Source organism: Ambystoma mexicanum, chromosome 2p (genome assembly GCF_040938575.1).
Source record: "Ambystoma mexicanum isolate Mex_15411 chromosome 2p, UKY_AmexF1_1, whole genome shotgun sequence".
Classification (NCBI taxonomy): Eukaryota; Metazoa; Chordata; class Amphibia; order Caudata; family Ambystomatidae; genus Ambystoma; species Ambystoma mexicanum.
In genome coordinates, this window is record NC_090923.1 from 300,492,121 (window position 1) to 300,509,010 (window position 16,890).

At 46.3% G+C, this 16,890-nt stretch overlaps 1 protein-coding gene across 2 annotated transcripts in view; it reads right to left on the bottom strand.

Moving 5' to 3' along the window:
- The window catches only part of FAM120A (family with sequence similarity 120 member A), a 1,536,407-nt gene that overhangs the window by 423,577 nt on the left and 1,095,940 nt on the right, over positions 1 to 16,890 (bottom strand). For both annotated transcript variants that reach the window (XM_069643586.1, XM_069643587.1), the window contains exon 14: positions 15,062 to 15,245. In XM_069643586.1, coding sequence (XP_069499687.1) covers positions 15,062 to 15,245 — 184 coding nt within the window. The remainder of the gene's footprint in view (positions 1 to 15,061; positions 15,246 to 16,890) is intronic.

The window sequence follows — 16,890 nt, forward strand, 5'->3', positions numbered from 1 at the left end:
AGAGACCTTCGAATGAGTTCCCAAATGGCGCCGGACCACTATCTCTGGTACCAAAGTATGTTCACAAAAAGACCTCTGTCTATTAATCTTCTTAATGTTGCCACTGCAACCTTGAGCCTAACACAGTGCGGTCCACTATCTGGTTCTTTCGACTCACCGGCTATGCTGAACTCCAGTGTTTCTTTTGCCGCTGGAGTCAAGGACGGTACCACGATCGCAACTGTGTCTCCCCACCCTGGCCATCAGTGCAGGAGGGTTCCATGTACCGCTGACACCCGTCACCATTCACCAGAAGCGATTCCCAGTCTTCTGTTTCCTTTGTCAGACGCTTTGCAGGTCTGGGTTGAAGAGGGCAAGGGCAATTCCCTCCTTGATGACTTCAGATCTCGCCGCCTTGCTCCTCCGTTTGAACTGCCACCTGGAATAGCTGCTTCCTCATGCGTTTGGCCTTGCTCAGAGTGTACTCTTGCGCTTTGCCTTTTATCCCTATGGGGAAGGGAAAGGGCAGTCAGGTGTGTGTTTAGTTGTCAGAAATTGGCCAACTCTGCCTGACCCTTGTGTTGGAACATGCCAGGTAAATTGGCTGTGGTATATATCTGTTGTCGCTCACAGTGTAACAAAGTGTTTGTGTTGGAAAAGGGTGTGGAGTTTCTAGATATCCTACTAGTCAGGATGGGGAAAAGGTGGCCTATGGAAGGGGATACCGCGTCTCATCCTTCAGTGTCCCTCTTCCACTACCCGAACACCCCCCATCCAGGTGATCCTCCCTCACTGGTCCAACCCCAGGAACTGGATCCAATAGCGATGGCTGTGTCCTGGCCACCTGGATGACAAATCCCCAGGGACTAGCCAGTCATCGAGATAAGGGTACACTGGAATAGACTGTCTGCGCAGGTGGGCAGCTGCCACTGCATGGACTTTGGTGAACACCCTTGGTGCCGAGGATATTCTGAAGGGAAGCACTTTGAACTGGTAATGAGTCATGCAGACTTTGAATTTCTTTATTTGTAAAGCGCGCCTTGCCCACAGGCATCTGGGCGCATATCTTATGAGTGGTTCCAGCAGACATGTAATAGAACGGCATGAAGTACATCAAGATAAGGTCTCTATTTACAATATATACAATATTTACAGAGGTAAGTATATACATGTAATATGCCGGGTGGCTAAGCTAGCAGTACAGAGATGGAGCAGGAAACATTGCTAGTTGTCATTGTTCAGGGGCCACAGTTTAATATTGCGTTTGAAGGCATACGGGGAGGGTTCGGACCTCAGTGTGGGAGGCAGTGTGTTCCATAGTTTGGTTGCTAGTACAGGGACGCTGCAGCCGCCAGCTTTCTGTCGCTTGAACTTGAGGATCAGACAATTGGTTTGTGCAGATCTCTGCAGTCGAATGGAGGTGCGAGGTGCAAATCGATTGGAGAGATATGTTGGAGCCTGGTTGGAGAGACACTTGTGGGTAAGTGTCAAGGTTTTCAGAGAGATTCTTTGGGCTACTGAGAGCCAACCCATGTTGCGTCTGGTGGCTGAGATGTGGTTGGTTCTAGGAATGTTGAGAGCTGCTCTGATGGCGTTGTTTTGGGTGACCTGCAGCTTATTAAGGTTCCTTTGGCTGGTGCCCAGGTAGAGCACGTTGCAGTAGTCGATCTTGGACACAAGGGTTCTGGCTAAGATGATGCAGTTAGCCGTGGAGAGAAAGGGGTGGCAAGCAGTAATCAGTTTGCATGTGTAGGCAGAGGCAGATGTAACTGAATTGGTTTGTCGGGAGAAGGACAGAGTGGAGTCAAGATAGATCCCAAGGGTTTTGGTGTCTTTAGAAACCTTGATGATGTTGCCGTCAATGGTGAAAGACTTGAAAGCAGGATCAAGTTTACCAAGGTGGTAGTGTGAGCCGAGGATGAGGAGCTCAGTCTTATCATCATTAAGACATAGCTCGTGTTGAACCATCCAGGCTTGTATGACTAGGTAGACGTCATTCAGTGATTTGGTGTCAGCCAAGCAGTCTCCAGTGATAGGGATGAGTATCTGGGTGTCATCAGCATAATTTGAGTAAGTGACGCCCAGATAGTCAAGGATATCAAAGAGAGGTTTGGTGAACACGTTGTATAGTGTAGGGGATCCGCAGGAGCCCTGAGGCACGCAACAGAGGACAGGTGAGGGATCAGCAGTCGCTGACGAGAAGACTTGCATGGATCTATTGTCAAGGAATGATCTGACCCAAGATATATGATATATGATATGATATGGCATTTGTAACGCGCCTATACACAAGTGTTTCAAGGCACGACGAGGCAGGGGGGGGGGGACAAGGGGAAAAGAGGCGGCAGCATCTGAGAAGTTGGCGGTTGATGAGGTGTTGACAAAGGACGCAGTGCTTAACAAGGTCGAAGGCTGCGGATAGGTCTAATAGTAGCAGCAGTGCAAGTTTCCTTTGTCTTTGAGGTCTTCAATTTGTGTTTTCATGTCAATAAGGGTCGTTTCTGTCCCGTGCCTGGGTCTGAAGCCTGATTGCCTGAGGCCGAGGAGTTTATTGGATTCGAGGTATTCCTGGATCTGAAGGTAAGTGGCCCGATCAAGGATTTTAAGCAGGAAGGGGACCGTGGTAATTGCCCATTACCACGGTCCCCTTCCTGCTTAAAATCCTTGATTGTAATTGATGGGTGTGCTTGGGTCGAGAGTGGGTTTTTTAAGTAGTGGTATGACCCATGCATCTTTTAGATTGTTGGGGACAATGCCTGTTTTGAAGGATGTGTTGATGAAGGTGGTGATGAAGGGGGCTAGTTTGTGTGCCACATCCTTGATGGTTGAGGCAGGAAATAAGTTGCCTTGGCAGTTGGTTGGCTTGAACTTGTTGATGTTTTCAACTTCAGATGTACTGAGAGCTGTGAAGCTGAAAGGCTTGCGAGTAGAGCTGGGGGGGTGATGCGAATGGGAGGGGGTTGGGTGTCAGTTTGGGGGCACGATTGTTTGGCGTTAATTTTGGCTTGGAGCGTGGTAATTTTACCCAGTAGGGCATCTTGAATGTTTGTGCACCACGAGTTGTTTTGATACATGTATCTGGGGAGATTCAAGTTCCTTGAGGATCTTGAAGAGCTCTTTAGTTTTGGATTTGGCTTCCATGATGCAGCCATTGTATGTGTCTTTCTTTGCCTGGAAGATGGCCTCTTTGTAGTTAAGGGAGGCAATGGTTAGGTGGTCTTTGTTGGTGTCTGTGGGGTGACTTTTCCAACGAGATTAAGCAGTGCGTTTGGCTTTGCAGAGTTCTCTTAGGTGAGGGGTGAACCACAAATTGAGGTGGGCTCAGGGTTTGGGTCTCCTCAATTTGATTTGGCCAATAGAGTTCAGGGCTTTAAGCATGGACTGCTTGTATGTGTCAACTAGTACTGTGGGATCCGTGCATCTGAGTGCAATGTTGTTTAAGAGCCAGAGGACGAGGGGGAGTAGGTTAGCCTTGGTGATGTCTCTTGTTTCTAGTCTGGGTGGCGAGGGCAAGTTCTTGCTTGGGGCAGAGGTCAGTGGTTTTGATGTCGAAGAGGATTGTGTGATGATCTGACCATGTGCAGGGAGTGTTGTTCTTGAGGTTGATGCAGCAGATAGATTCAGCTAGCCAGTCAAGGGTTCACCCTTTGGAATGGGTGGGTTCCGTGATGTGATGGGTGAAACCTTGATCGGTTAATGTGTTAGCCAGGTCTAGCGCTGGAGGGTCATTAGGGTCTTGGAATCCGAGACTGAAGTCGCCAAGTAAGAGGATTTGTGATTTGGTTTTGGCTTTATTGGCTATGATGGACATGATGTCATCTGAGAAGATGGAAATTGGTCCGGGTGGTCGATATATGAGGTGGAATGTGGCAGTTTGATTGGGGGAGATGGGGTGTTTGACCGTGAGAAGTTCTGTGGATGGGATTTGAGGCTGTTAATGCTTCTGATGGCGATGGATGCTTTATGGATGAATGCGACACCACCGCCTTTAGTTTGTTTGGTATTGTGGTCACATCTGATAACAGTGTAACCGTCGGGAATGGCGAGCGTGAGTAGTGGCCCTGAGGCGCTATGTAGCCAGGTCTCAGTTATGGCCACGAAGTCGAGGTCTTGGGTTATAATCAGATTAGCAATGTCTAAGGCGTGCGCAGGGAGTGACCTGGCATTAATCAAGGCACCTTTGATTAGAGGTGCTTTGGGTGAGTTGTGTGGTGTTGGCGAGCGTGAGATGTTTCTGCGGGGAGATTGTGTAGATGGAGGGCTCCGAGAGGGGTAAGAGAGCCTCTGGGGTGCACGGGTGTGGCGGGGGAATCTTGAACCCAGTCTTGCATTCCTAATGGTTGCTGAACAAGGTAGATTGGGCGCAGGTCTAGTGGCGAAGTGTTCCAGCCATAGTGCAGTTGAGTTCAAATAGGGATTATATGGGGCGGGGGTTGAGTTGGCGTGTTGGCTGGGTGTGCCATGGAGAGCAAGGGTGTCATGCAGGGTAAGTGTTGGGTGCGGGGGGGGGGGGCTGCATACGCTGGTGAGGGCAAAGGAGGTGCATAGAGTAAGTAGCCAGGTGGTGTTGTATGGTAGGAGGAGCCGGCACATAATGAATGGCAGGCTGGGTTTTGGCTGTATTGCTAGGCAGTCACAGGGTGCAAGTGGCTGGCAGTTGCTAGATTTGAGTTGGGCACAATGGCTGCAAATGCTAGGTGTAGTCGACGCAAAGGGCTATAAATGCTAAATATAGGCAACACAGTGGGCTACAAATTCCTGAGTATAGGCCGCCATTAGCACTATGTGCAAAAGTGTTTTAGTGTTGTTTGGCCCGGACGGGGTTCCGCCAAGGGGTGGAGTACAGTACCTTTAGTTGGCGTCGCTGGGTGTGGAGCCTTAGTTGGGCAGGGGTTCTGGCAGACGGCAGGGTAGGCCAGGACAGGCTGGGGACAGGCAAGTTGCCTTGTTGTGTAGGCCATAGTGCTGGAGGCCGGCTGCGCCTGCCGGTTGCTGGTTGGCCGAAATAAAGGTGCGGCGACCAATGGGAAGGCGGCAGCTGCCTATCTGGAGCCAACGGGGGAGGGAGAAGCCGAAAGGCATGCATCGGCCATCTTGGAATGGCTGCTGCGTGGATCACCAAAACAGGAGCATGTAAATAAAATGAATAAATGCCCTGTAAAGCGGGTTGCTGAATCTGCAGGGATATTTTCCCCATCAAGGGGGACACGAGGCGTAATGTCAGCGCTTTAGCGAGCGTGACGCTGATTCAAGATGAGGAGGTTAGAAGTGCCCACGGGCCTACCTCAGTATGGAAGGAAGCTCCGGTTTACCTCCCGCGATGGTGCACTGCTCCTGCAGTGTTGGAGGGGCTCCTGCTCCTCCGGTGCTCTGGGGGTCTGAACCCGAGATAGTTTCTGTGAGATGGCAACATTGAACTATGGAAGTATGCATTTTTCATATGCAGTGTCGCCATGTAATCCCCCTGTTTAAAGAGCGGAATTACCTCCTGAAGGGTATTCATTCTAAACATATGTGGTTTGACACAAGTGTTTGCTGGTCAAAGGTCTAAGACAGGGCGCATAGTTAAATCCTTTTTGGAAACAAGGAAGTACATTGAATAAATACCCTTGTTTACCTCATGAGGAGAAACCAGTTCTACCGCTCCTTTTTGAAGAATGAAATGCAAAACTTCCTGAAGAATTTGCTGCTTGTCTTGTGACAAAGTAGGACCCCCCAGCACTTTTTGCTGGACTTCAGGATTTCAGAAAAAGGACCAGATTGAGTGGAGTCTTTTTTCAATTATTCATACTTATGGGCCCTGTCTTTTGGAACTCTATTCTTTGTATTGTTACCTTTCCTATGGTGTCTATTTTTCTTCTTAAACTCTTAAAGGCATCTGTATTTTACTATTGCAGCACGCAGATCCCTATGGGGAGTGTTGCTGGGGACCATTAGGGTCCTCCTTTGAGAAATATTTTCTTCATCCTAGAGTAACTACAGTTAGTACTAATTCTCTTCACATTAGCCCATGCTAATCCTCAGACTCGCCCTAGAGAGAATCGACCACAGCATTGTCCTTACCAGAGACATGCCCAACCACAAACTCATGACCCTTTAATGAAGTAACCCACTTCTCTATTCTGGAGACACACCATCAAGTCCTTTGCTCATTAATATTCCCACAAGTGGTTTTTGATCTATGCGGACCATGAATTCATTCCCCCTTAGGAATGCATTATAGTTCTTGATCACCCAGACCACACAGAGCTTCATTCTCCGTTACCAAATGCTGCATTTCTGTTCCTCTCAAAACTCGCAAAGCAAACAGAATTACTCTACTCCATGTTGCCTTTGCATGAGAACAGCCCCCAAACCATTGCATGATGACAAATGTTCCACATTTAGCATAACAATTCACCAACGCTGGTGCGCATCCTGAAATTTATCTTGACATGTCACTCCACACAAATGTGAACCCCTTTTTGCACAAATTCCATATAGTCTTGCATCTGACTGCAAAATGCACAACACATGTGGAATAGTATTTCACAAGGCCCAGGCAGAACATTACTTCCTGCTTATTCTTAGGAGGTTCCACCTCAGTTAAAGCTTTCACCAACTCTCCCCTTGGCTCAAGACCCTTCCCACTGAGTGTGTCTAAGTATTCAAGGGAGGTTTCTCTAAACTTGCACTGCTCCTTCTGAAGTGTGAGCCCTGCTTCGGCTAGAAATCATAAGACTATGGCCAATCTCTGATCGTGTTCTGTCATCATGTCCTTTTCTATAACCAGTAAGTCATCCTGGAAGTAGAATACTCCTTTGAGTAGATTGCGCATCACTCTTTGAAAGAGTGCCACCGCTGACGAGCCCAAATGGCATCATGTTAAACCCAAATGTCCTTTCCCTAGTTACAAACATGGTGAGAATCTTGGAACAGGGATCCAGTCTTCCCACCTAGTGGCATGCAGAGGCTAGGTCTAATGTGCTGAATACCTTTGCAACTCCGGCCTTGCTCACCAAGAACCCCTATGTTGGGAAGAGGAAACCCATCTACAATCACTACTCAATTCAACACTCAGGTCAACACATAATAGCACCGGACCGTTAGGTTTGCGCACCACGACTACCAGAGATACCCAGATGCCTCAACTGGTTCAATAAGGCCCTCAGCCTCTTGTCTAACTTAAAAGAAACCTCCTCCGTCATTGATATCAGCACTGTTTTCACCATTGCCATGACTGGCTTGGCACCCTCCTTTAGTCTAATCTGGCGATGATGTCTCTTCAAACAACCCAACATTTCCCTAAAAAGTCCTTTCTGTCTCTCCTCAAGGCAGCCCAGCAGATCATCGGGAGGATAGCTCAGGGGCAACGTGCATGCCCCTTGGAAGCAAGACGACACAGAGCACCACCGGTTCGATCCCTGGGTCAGTGCTTAGAAACCCCAATCATATCATTGTTCACTACTGCAATATGACAAAGAACACTAGGGTCCACCACAATACCCATTTCACTTGGCTAGTACCAGCCCAATAGGCACTCTCCTTTCCTTGATACATATACATCAGCAACTGTTGTCTTGCCTTTGCGTTCTATTTTGGCCTCAAACACATCTAATATGTCTATGTCTGAGCCCCCATACGCACTCTCTCCCACAGGTGAAGATGGGATTCTAGTACCCTTGAATTTTTCCTCCCATATGTTTTTGTCCAGGATGGTGTACTCTGAACCTATATCTAAAAGCATGAACACCCCCACACGATAAACTACCACACCCACATGAGATTTCTCACCCCTCTTTGGTCTTGAGCCCACATGGCTAACTGACGAGCATCGCTACAATCATTTTCAGACTGCACACTTATTTCTCCAACAGCATCTGTTTAAAGGTCTTTGCAACAATGCGCAAAGTGCCCTTTCTTTCCACACTTGTGGCACAAAGCCTTAAGTCCTGGACAGGAACCATTCTTAGCAACGTGGAAAGTGCTACACCATCTGAAGCACCACATCTGAGCATGTTTACTTCTGTCCCTCCGATGACTCTGTCAAACTCTTCTTAGCCATGTGCCCTTTGCAAGCTGGAAGGTCTTTCTTTGGGGGAGCCTTCCTTTGGGGAGACTTCCCTGCAAAGGCAGCACATGCACAAGTCACAGATTGTTGCAATTATTTCTTGTCCACCACCTTCACGCATGCCATCATGTGTTCCAGCTTATTTGCAAGCTCTCAAACCTCCATCGGGGCTAAGTCCCCAGCTACATCGCCCCCTGATCACTCCTTCCTTCTCCTCTCCAACGGGCTCTTTCTCACCTACTGGTTTTCTCATTGTGTTCTCTCTCACCACATTCCAATAGAATACAGAACATAGAATAAAAGCTGGGTTTAACTATATAGAACCATGACATAGGAGAGATACCACTGGATTGTTGCATCCAAACATTTTTGAATAATAAAACATTAGCATATAACACTAGGGTGGAGACGCTGGTCTTGTGGTGAGCAACTGACCATATTTCTGCTGCTATTAGTGATTCTTAAATGTTGAAACCCTGTCCTGAAGTGAGCTCCATCCACTTAAGGAGAAGAACAAGTTACTTACCAACAGTAACGTTCTTTCCATTGGATGTTCCTCATCTTAGATATTCTTACCTTCCAGCTGTGCTGCTTTCGAAAAAGAATTTCACAAGAGGGTGCTGTGTTCGAGGTCGCAGCAGCGATGTCCTTCGAGGGCTGCCGTATAGCGTCAACGTCATCCATAGTTTAAAGGGCTCGACCCGCGCCCGATATGTTGGAGTGCATCAGGTGACCAGGCATTCATGGACCTCCAGCTCTTATGGAATTTAGAGAGCAACTAGCGTAAACTGTACAGTGGGGTAGGCTGGGAGGGTCGATGAGGAATATGTGGGAGGAACATCCAATCGAAAGAACGTTATAGTTGGTAAGTAACTTGTTCTTCGAATGGATTGTGTCCTCCCACGTATTCCTCATCTTAGATAGGCTCCCAAAACAGTTTGAATTTGGAGGAGGGAGTACCACAAATATTATTCATGAACTGTGTGAAGGACGAATTTTGCAAAAAGGGCACCTTGAGATGAGTCCAAGCAATAGTGCCTCACGAAGGTGTGCATTGATGACCAGATGGCCACTGCACAAATGTCTTGCACCGGGACACCCCTCTGAAGAGCCGTTGAAGTCGCCATGCCCCCAGTTGAATGGGCCCTTAGCCCACTTGGAGGTTCTTTACCAGCCAATTTATAGCATTCAGTAATTGCCAAAATTATCCATCTGGACAGCATCTGTTTTGATACCGCTAGACCCAATTTGTGTCCAGTATACCCGACAAAGAGTTGGTTGGAGATATAGAAACTGAAAGCCCTTTTCGGGTCCAGTCTGTGTAGCCTTTCTTCCTCCTTACTTGCATGCGGAGGAGGAAAGAAGGTAATTTTCTGTGACAGGTGAAATTGAGAGACTATTGTAGGTAAAAAAGAAGGTTTGACCTTAAGAGTAACTTTGTCCTTATGGAAAATGGTGTGAGGAGGCTTACAAGAAAGCGCCTGCAACTCACCCACCCTGCGGGCTGATGTAATTGCCACTAGCAGAATTGTTTTCAAAGTAAGGAGCCTTAACGGGCAAGAATGTAAGGGCTCAAATGGAATACATGTAAGGAATTTTAAAACTAAATTTAAATCCCAGACGGGTACCTGAAAAGGGGTTGGATGGTACACATTTGAGAGTCCTTTTAGGAACTGAATAATCAAGGGCACTTTGAAGTAATACACTTCTACTGAGGAGCGCTTAAATACAGATAGCGCTGCTAAATATCCCTTTATTGTACCAACTTGGAGCCCCAAATTGGCCAAGTGTAAAAGGAAAGAAAAGACCGGGGCAATTAGGATCATGAATTTCCTGAACTTTCTCAACCTCTTGATTACATGAGGAATCACGGGGACTGGAGGAAACTCTTATAGGAGTGGAAATTTCCAGTCCATCACGAACGCGTCCCCCAGAGCTCCTCTCGGAGGAAATTCCCTTGAGCAATACAGTTCACACTTCCTGTTGACACTGGTCGCGAACAGATCCACTTGAGGAACTCCCCAAATGGGCGACATCTCTTGAAGGATTTCCTGAGCTAGTTTGCATTTGTGAGAAACTGTGCTCTGCCTGCTCAGAGCGTCCGCCGCCGTGTTATGCTCTCCAGCTAGGTGAATTGCCGATAGAGAGATTTCTTCTTGCATTGCCTCTCTGCACAGTGGTAGTGACCCTACGCCCCCTCTCTTGTTGAGGTAGTACATGGCCACTGTGATGTCTGTCATTATCAGGACATTATTTCCCCATAGAGAGGGCAGAAAGGCCTTCAGCGCCAGTCTGATTGCCCTTTGCTCCAAAATGTTGATGTGTAGTTTGGATTCTGATGGCGACCAATGACCGCTGATTGTCAGATCGTTGGTATGATCTCCCCACCCCGTGAGTGAGGCTTCCGTCACTAATGTTTTCGCCGGCCATGGTTGCCAAAAAGATTCTCCCTCGAGGATATTTTCCTTGCAAGCCCACCAAAGAAGATCTTGAGCCACTCTGGTCAGGACTTGCAGAAGATCTGACATATCCCCTGAAAATTGTGTCCATTGAGTCCCGAGGGCCCATTGAAGGGATCTCATTCTGGCCTCTGGCACCCCAAAAATGTAAGCTGCCATGAGGCCGAGCAACCTCAGAAAATCTAAGGCAGGCAGATGCTGGGCATTTTGAAACTTTGTTACCATCTGCAGAATGTGGTGAGCTCTCTCCTCGAGATGCGAGGATAGCAGGGTTAAAATCTCCTCCACGAGGAGCGGGTCTGGAATGTTGACAGAGCTGGCTCCCGGTGGATGGTCCGGAGGTCTTTGTTGAAATGGAAGACTGTATCCAAGGGCCACTGTTTCTAGTGCCCAGCCATCTGAAGGAAAGCCCCGCCATTCGTTCAGATACCGAATGATCCTGCCTCCCACCAGGGTCTTGTTGGTCAAGGCCTCAAAGTGGCTTTGCAGCGGCTGTAGCAGCGGCTGAGGGGACTGTGTTCGCTGCTAGGGCTGATCTAACACTCTTTCCTCTTCCAACACAAGGAAATATTCTTTCTTTGTTGCCCTTTATGATTGGCCTGTCCTTTCCCTCTCCCAAATGAGGAGTAGAATCGAAAAGGACGGTTCCTCCAGGAAGATGACCCCGATTAGGAATGTTGTTGAGGCTGTTTTATAGAGGCGCTAAGTGGTTTAGCTGCCGCTTTTGAGGTCTGCAGCTTTTCTAAAATTCGTTAGCCTTGATGCCAAACAACCTCAAGCCATCAAAAGGCATATTGAGTAATCTGGATTGCACATCCGGTGCAAAAGCAGACTTCCTCAGCCATGCAAATCTGCGCAGGACTGTGCTAGACACCATGACCTGCTTATGCTGTCAGCAGTATCCAATCCTGATTGGAGGCATTCTCCCATGGCCTCCTTTTCATCTCTGACGATTGCAAGGAAACCTTCCCGTTCCTCGCCTTCAGGAATGTGTTCAGCCGCTGCCGTCATACAATTCCACAGGGTGTGAGTGAACCTTGCAAGGGTACAAGTCACATTCGTCGATTTAAAGGCCATACTGCCCGAAGAAAAAAACCTTCCGAACCCAGGCATCAATCCTTTTGTCGTCTCTATCTGGGGGGATCGAAGGGTAGGCCGAATGCCTAGGAGATGTGGCGCCTGCACCACTAAGATTTCAGGCGAGGGATGGTTTGCTAGGTATTCTGGGTCAGAAGAGGAAGGCCTGTACTTCCCTACGTATTTTTTATTTACAGCTGGGCCAGAATCTGGGGTTTCCCATGTGGCCATGACCCTTTTTTGTAATGCTTTATGAAAGGGGAGTACAGGGTCCTTTTGAGGGCCCTCATTAAGGATGGGTCGTCATGTCATCTTGATCAAAATTAGGGGAACTAGATTCCCATCCCATAAACTCTAGGACTTTATTCATCAAATGTCTGTACACAGAGTCTGCATGGTCTGCAGGGTCTATCAAAATCTACTAGGAGAAGTATCCAGGCCACTGGCTGTTTTTAGGCATTCATACAGGTCAGCCATCTAAGATCTAGCCTCTATAAATTCTTCAGGGACATTGCTAGTCCAAAGTTTCACTCCAGCTGGAGTAATGTCCTCTTCAGAGGAATGCTCCTCATAAATGGATGACTTAGACATGAAAAAGTCTTGTCTACGTTGTGGTTGGTATTTTTTTCTGGGTGACTAGGCACCGACCTCGGCTTCGACAAAGGTGTCGATTTTGGCGCCGGAATTAAAGTTTTCCTCGACAATGGCGTCGAAGGCGTCTATGTCATTGTCACTGGCTTCGACAATGTCAAAGGAGCCTTCGATACAGTCGTGGAAGGCGTTGACGCCATCTTCAAAGTCGGCTTCCAGAGCGCTTTCGACAGATGCGTAGAAGTATCCTTCGACATCGAAGGTGGGTGGATTCCCGGCGCTAACTTGTTAGTCGACACCTCCGATTTATGCACTGGTAGGTCTGATCTTTCTTTACGAGGTGTCGGGGAAATTTCTTCCGACGACACATTCGACGACTTGTCGTCTGATTTTGCGCATCTGGTCTTTGACATCCCCCTGTCACTTTTGGACTGAGATGAGACATGGTCTCCATGCAGCTTTTTCTAGGGGGTCTGGGCTGCGTTCTTGAAAATGTTAATCATCGAAGCCCTAAAAGCCTTCAATTTTTTGGGAGAATCATGTTTTGAAGGGTATGGGATGACCCTTGCGTCAGCCGACGAGGAAGAGGACGAAGGAGATCTGTGTCGTCTTTTCTTTCATTTTTTAGATAAAGAAGAGGAAGATTTCCTCAAACGACTTCTCGATCTCGATTTCCTCGACATATGCCGAGATTTTTCACTCGATTCTCTCGATTCTTTTACCTTTCTTGAAGAAGACTGAGGATTCCTCCCCTAGCGCCAGTTTACCTCTACGTTTCTTACGAGCCTTGTTGGTCATAGGCTGACAGGAACCGCACTCGTCCACCCGATGGTCTGGACTCAAACACCAGAGGCAATTTCGATGGGGGTCAGTGATCGACATCTTCTTCCTACATTTCTGACATTTCTTAAAGCCAGTTTTGGGCATGGAAGGATTCAACGGGGAAGACATTACGCAGACAAACTGAAGCACCGTTTTCGTGGCACAAAGCAGTAGCTATCAGAAAAACGGAATTGAAGCCAACGGGCCCGGGTCGAGCCCTTTACACTACGTATGACGTCGACGCTCGACGGCAGCCCTCGAGGGACATTGACGCTGCGACCTTGAGCACAGCGCCCTCTAGTGAAAAAAGAATTCCGAAGCAGCAAAGCTGGAAGATACGAATATCTAAGATGAGGAATACGTGGGAAGACACAATCCATTCTAAGATGTGCAATAGAGCAGTTTCATGGTCTGCTCCATGATCACCGACAAAGACTTTGAGTAGCTCATTCGTGAACTTTGGAAACGTAGCAGTCAATGTGAAAATGTGGCTACTTACCTGAAATTGCAATTCTCCAGCATTGGTCTATTAACACATCCTTTGACTACAGCCATCAGTCAAGCTAGCAAATCACGGTAATTAAAAATAAACCTTTACAATTAAAATATTTGACCCAGCTGAATACTTTTCACTTACTAGACACGTGCCAACCTAAGAGCCCATGCACTGCAGAGACTTACTACCCGTAATCAATTAGTGCAGGGCTGTTAAATCCTGTACCCAGAGCCAATCTGTACACTTTTTTCCCCATTACTGGTGAAAGCAACTCCTAGACAAAGCTCCTGTTTTCTCGGTGCATGTATGAGTGATGGCTGAAGAGGAAATCAAGATTTCCTTGTACAGCAGAATTGTCATTCTACAAAAGGACAATTTCTTGTTTACAAAATATGTATTACCTTACTCAAGATGTTTATTAAAAAAAAATTAAAAAAGAATAAAAAGAAAGCAGGAAAATCACCACACAACTAAAAAAAAAGAACGTCTGTGTTCTGAAGGCGAAAATGTCTTTACAGTAGATGAGGGATCAATTGGTATCGGTGCAGGCTGTCCCGGCATCAGAGTGAGTTGTACCACTGCTGACAGCTGTACAGCCTTCAGGAATCACGAGAAAGTGCATTTACAGACACATTCAGAACTCAATTAAAAAATGAACTTCACCTCAAGGACGCAAGAATAAGACTGAGGAACCTAGTGGGCCATCAGTTGAGTAGGCCCAGTCCAAAATAAGGTTATAGGCTGCATCAGTCTGTAATTATCAAATAATGTTCAGTCTATTATATGCCAGGATGCAGAAAAACACAGCTGAACCGAACTTTAATGAAAATTCAATTCACAGTTTGCATCGTACGAGCCGGAGAAACTGTCATTTGGGGCCATGTTGCAATCATTTTAAAATGCTGCCGTACCGGAAGCTGGAGGTTAGCCTCGCTTCAGGTCAATGGATTGCAGACAGAATGGAGACTGTGGGATAGCATCAGATTCAGTATCTAAGGTACCAAACATTGGGTCATTCAACTCTGGCTCACAAATACCCTACAGACCTTCCGAAATTACAGGGAGTCAAGCTATCCAATGTGTTTTGATAGAAAAAGGGTTGTCCAAGGGTGTATCAAAACTCAGTTTTCTAGTAGACACCCTTACCGACTGGTAACAAAAAAAAGTTCTGTGATTGGCCCACACTACACCACATATTTGCAGCAAACAACCTAGTTTATGTTACTATGTCATAGTAACATAACAAAACATTTCACTGTATAGAAATATATAATGTAAAAGTATTTATTAAATGAGAAATACGCACTATCAAATTACATAGGCATTTAATCTTCCATGAGTAAACACTCATTCCCCATTGTTAAAAAGTGGTGAACAGTGTAATTTTGGTAAGACAAATTTAAAGCCTTAACATTTTAACATATGCGCTTACGCTGTAAGTATTTAACAGTTAGTATTTAACAGTTTGAAAATGTGCATATTTCATCTCATGAACTAACCACGAGTGTCCTTGAGCTAGTTTCCCTTTGAAAACAACTACCAATAACCAACACCATTTTATAAAACTATGAACAATCAGAAACTCACCAGGAAACCCTCTTCCTCTGCCTGGAGGTGGCGGCATTGGCCCAAATGGTCGTGGATACATAGCAGATGGATAGAAGGGCATTGGAGGTGGTGGCGGGAAAGGGAGTGGATGATGCTGCCTGGTGAAATTCAAGCCCTCCAGGATACTCTGCCTCATCTTTTCAACCTTGGCAGCCATCTCAGCCTAAAGTAAAAGAACACATTAGTACTAAAAACTGTAATAAAATGTGCTGTTTAACTATTTTAAAAGGTGAAATGAAGTACAGCGTAAATGTTGCACCTTTAAAAAAGTCTCATACACAGAAGTGATTTCCATATCAGCACAAAGAATTAACATGATATCAGATGTGACGTTCTGGGAAATCATTCTGCTTCTAAAACTGAAAATGAAGCAGCCATGTCTAACATAGATCTTCAAGTATACTTATAAAAATGTGAAAATGACAACAATGTAGAATGAGAAGGTGCTCTCTTTTTTCCACTATTGACTCGATACGAGAATACTTTCTGCTTAACATCGGAAAATGTGCCAGGAATTTTGGTCTCTGGCGACATATCCATGTATTACAAGTGATACTCAAAGAGCTGGCATTTGGCATCTCTAGATTGGCTTCGGCAGATACTGAAGAAGGATTTTTGTAAATATGCTGTGTTCTTATCATTCACCTGGGAAAAAAGGAGTTCAACAATTTCAGGTGGTTCAGACCTGTAATCTTCATCTGTTAGACAGCCCCTGTGTCTGTGTTTATCAATCTTTCTCTCCCCAGCATGAAGTAGTTCTGTTTAAGGAACTTTCTCTCCAGGTTCCAGTAAACAGCTTTTAAGGATTCATTAACTTGGTCAATGGGCTCTGTGATGACTCCCCGCCCTCCCCTCCCCCCAACCTGTGGTTTTCCACACTGTTCTCTATTGATTTGTAGAGGAGCAGATGACGTCATCTCTAGTGCCCACCCCCTCATCTCTGTCATATTGGACGCAAAGCAGGAAGACTTGGTGCATGGCACTAGTTATCATCCCAATAACACACCGAAAATATGAGTGACGTTATGCACTCAGACAACCGCATCGAATGTGGAGTGGTGGAAGGATGGAAGGATGTCGGCATGCACCATTAGACATGGAAGAGCTGTAATTGCTGACAGATTAGAGTAAAGTGACATCATAGAGGGAAGACAAGATGATGCACAGAAACAATATAAGAATACTTAAAGAATGAAGGTGTAATCCAAGAAACAAAGTAATCGGGTATAAAGAGAGGAAGAAATCATCCATGCATAGAAGACAAGGGAGATGAAGCTCAACGAATGCATATATGCAGAAATGCAAGGTAGATGAGTTGCATCGAAGCTTGCTGCGGTAGAACCTATAACGTGAGTAAAGCGGTCACGATGAAAAGATGGAAGTCGGATCGTGTGAAGAATACCTCAGAGATAAACCAGGGCCGCAGATCAGAAACGCTGCAGAAAACAGCTTCATGCAAGAAACAACAAATATCTGTTTTACCATGACTAAGGAGGACACAACAAGACATAATTGGAAAGAACAAATGGAGTTAACCAGGATAAGCTATGATACGATATATGATATGGCATTTGTAACGCGCCTATACACAAGTGTTTCAAGGCGCGAGAACAAAGGCCACATTACTCTTAGATTAAGCAGAAGCGAAAACATCTGCATGTGCCAAGTATTGGGCAGTCAAGAGTGCAGGAAGCACAAGTAAGACAGAGCAACCTCGTCTCCAGAGGCCAAGAGGAGTAATAGCACCCAGCAGAATTAAATCAAATAGCAGAAAATAACAGGCCGAAATAGACACATTCACGATCTAC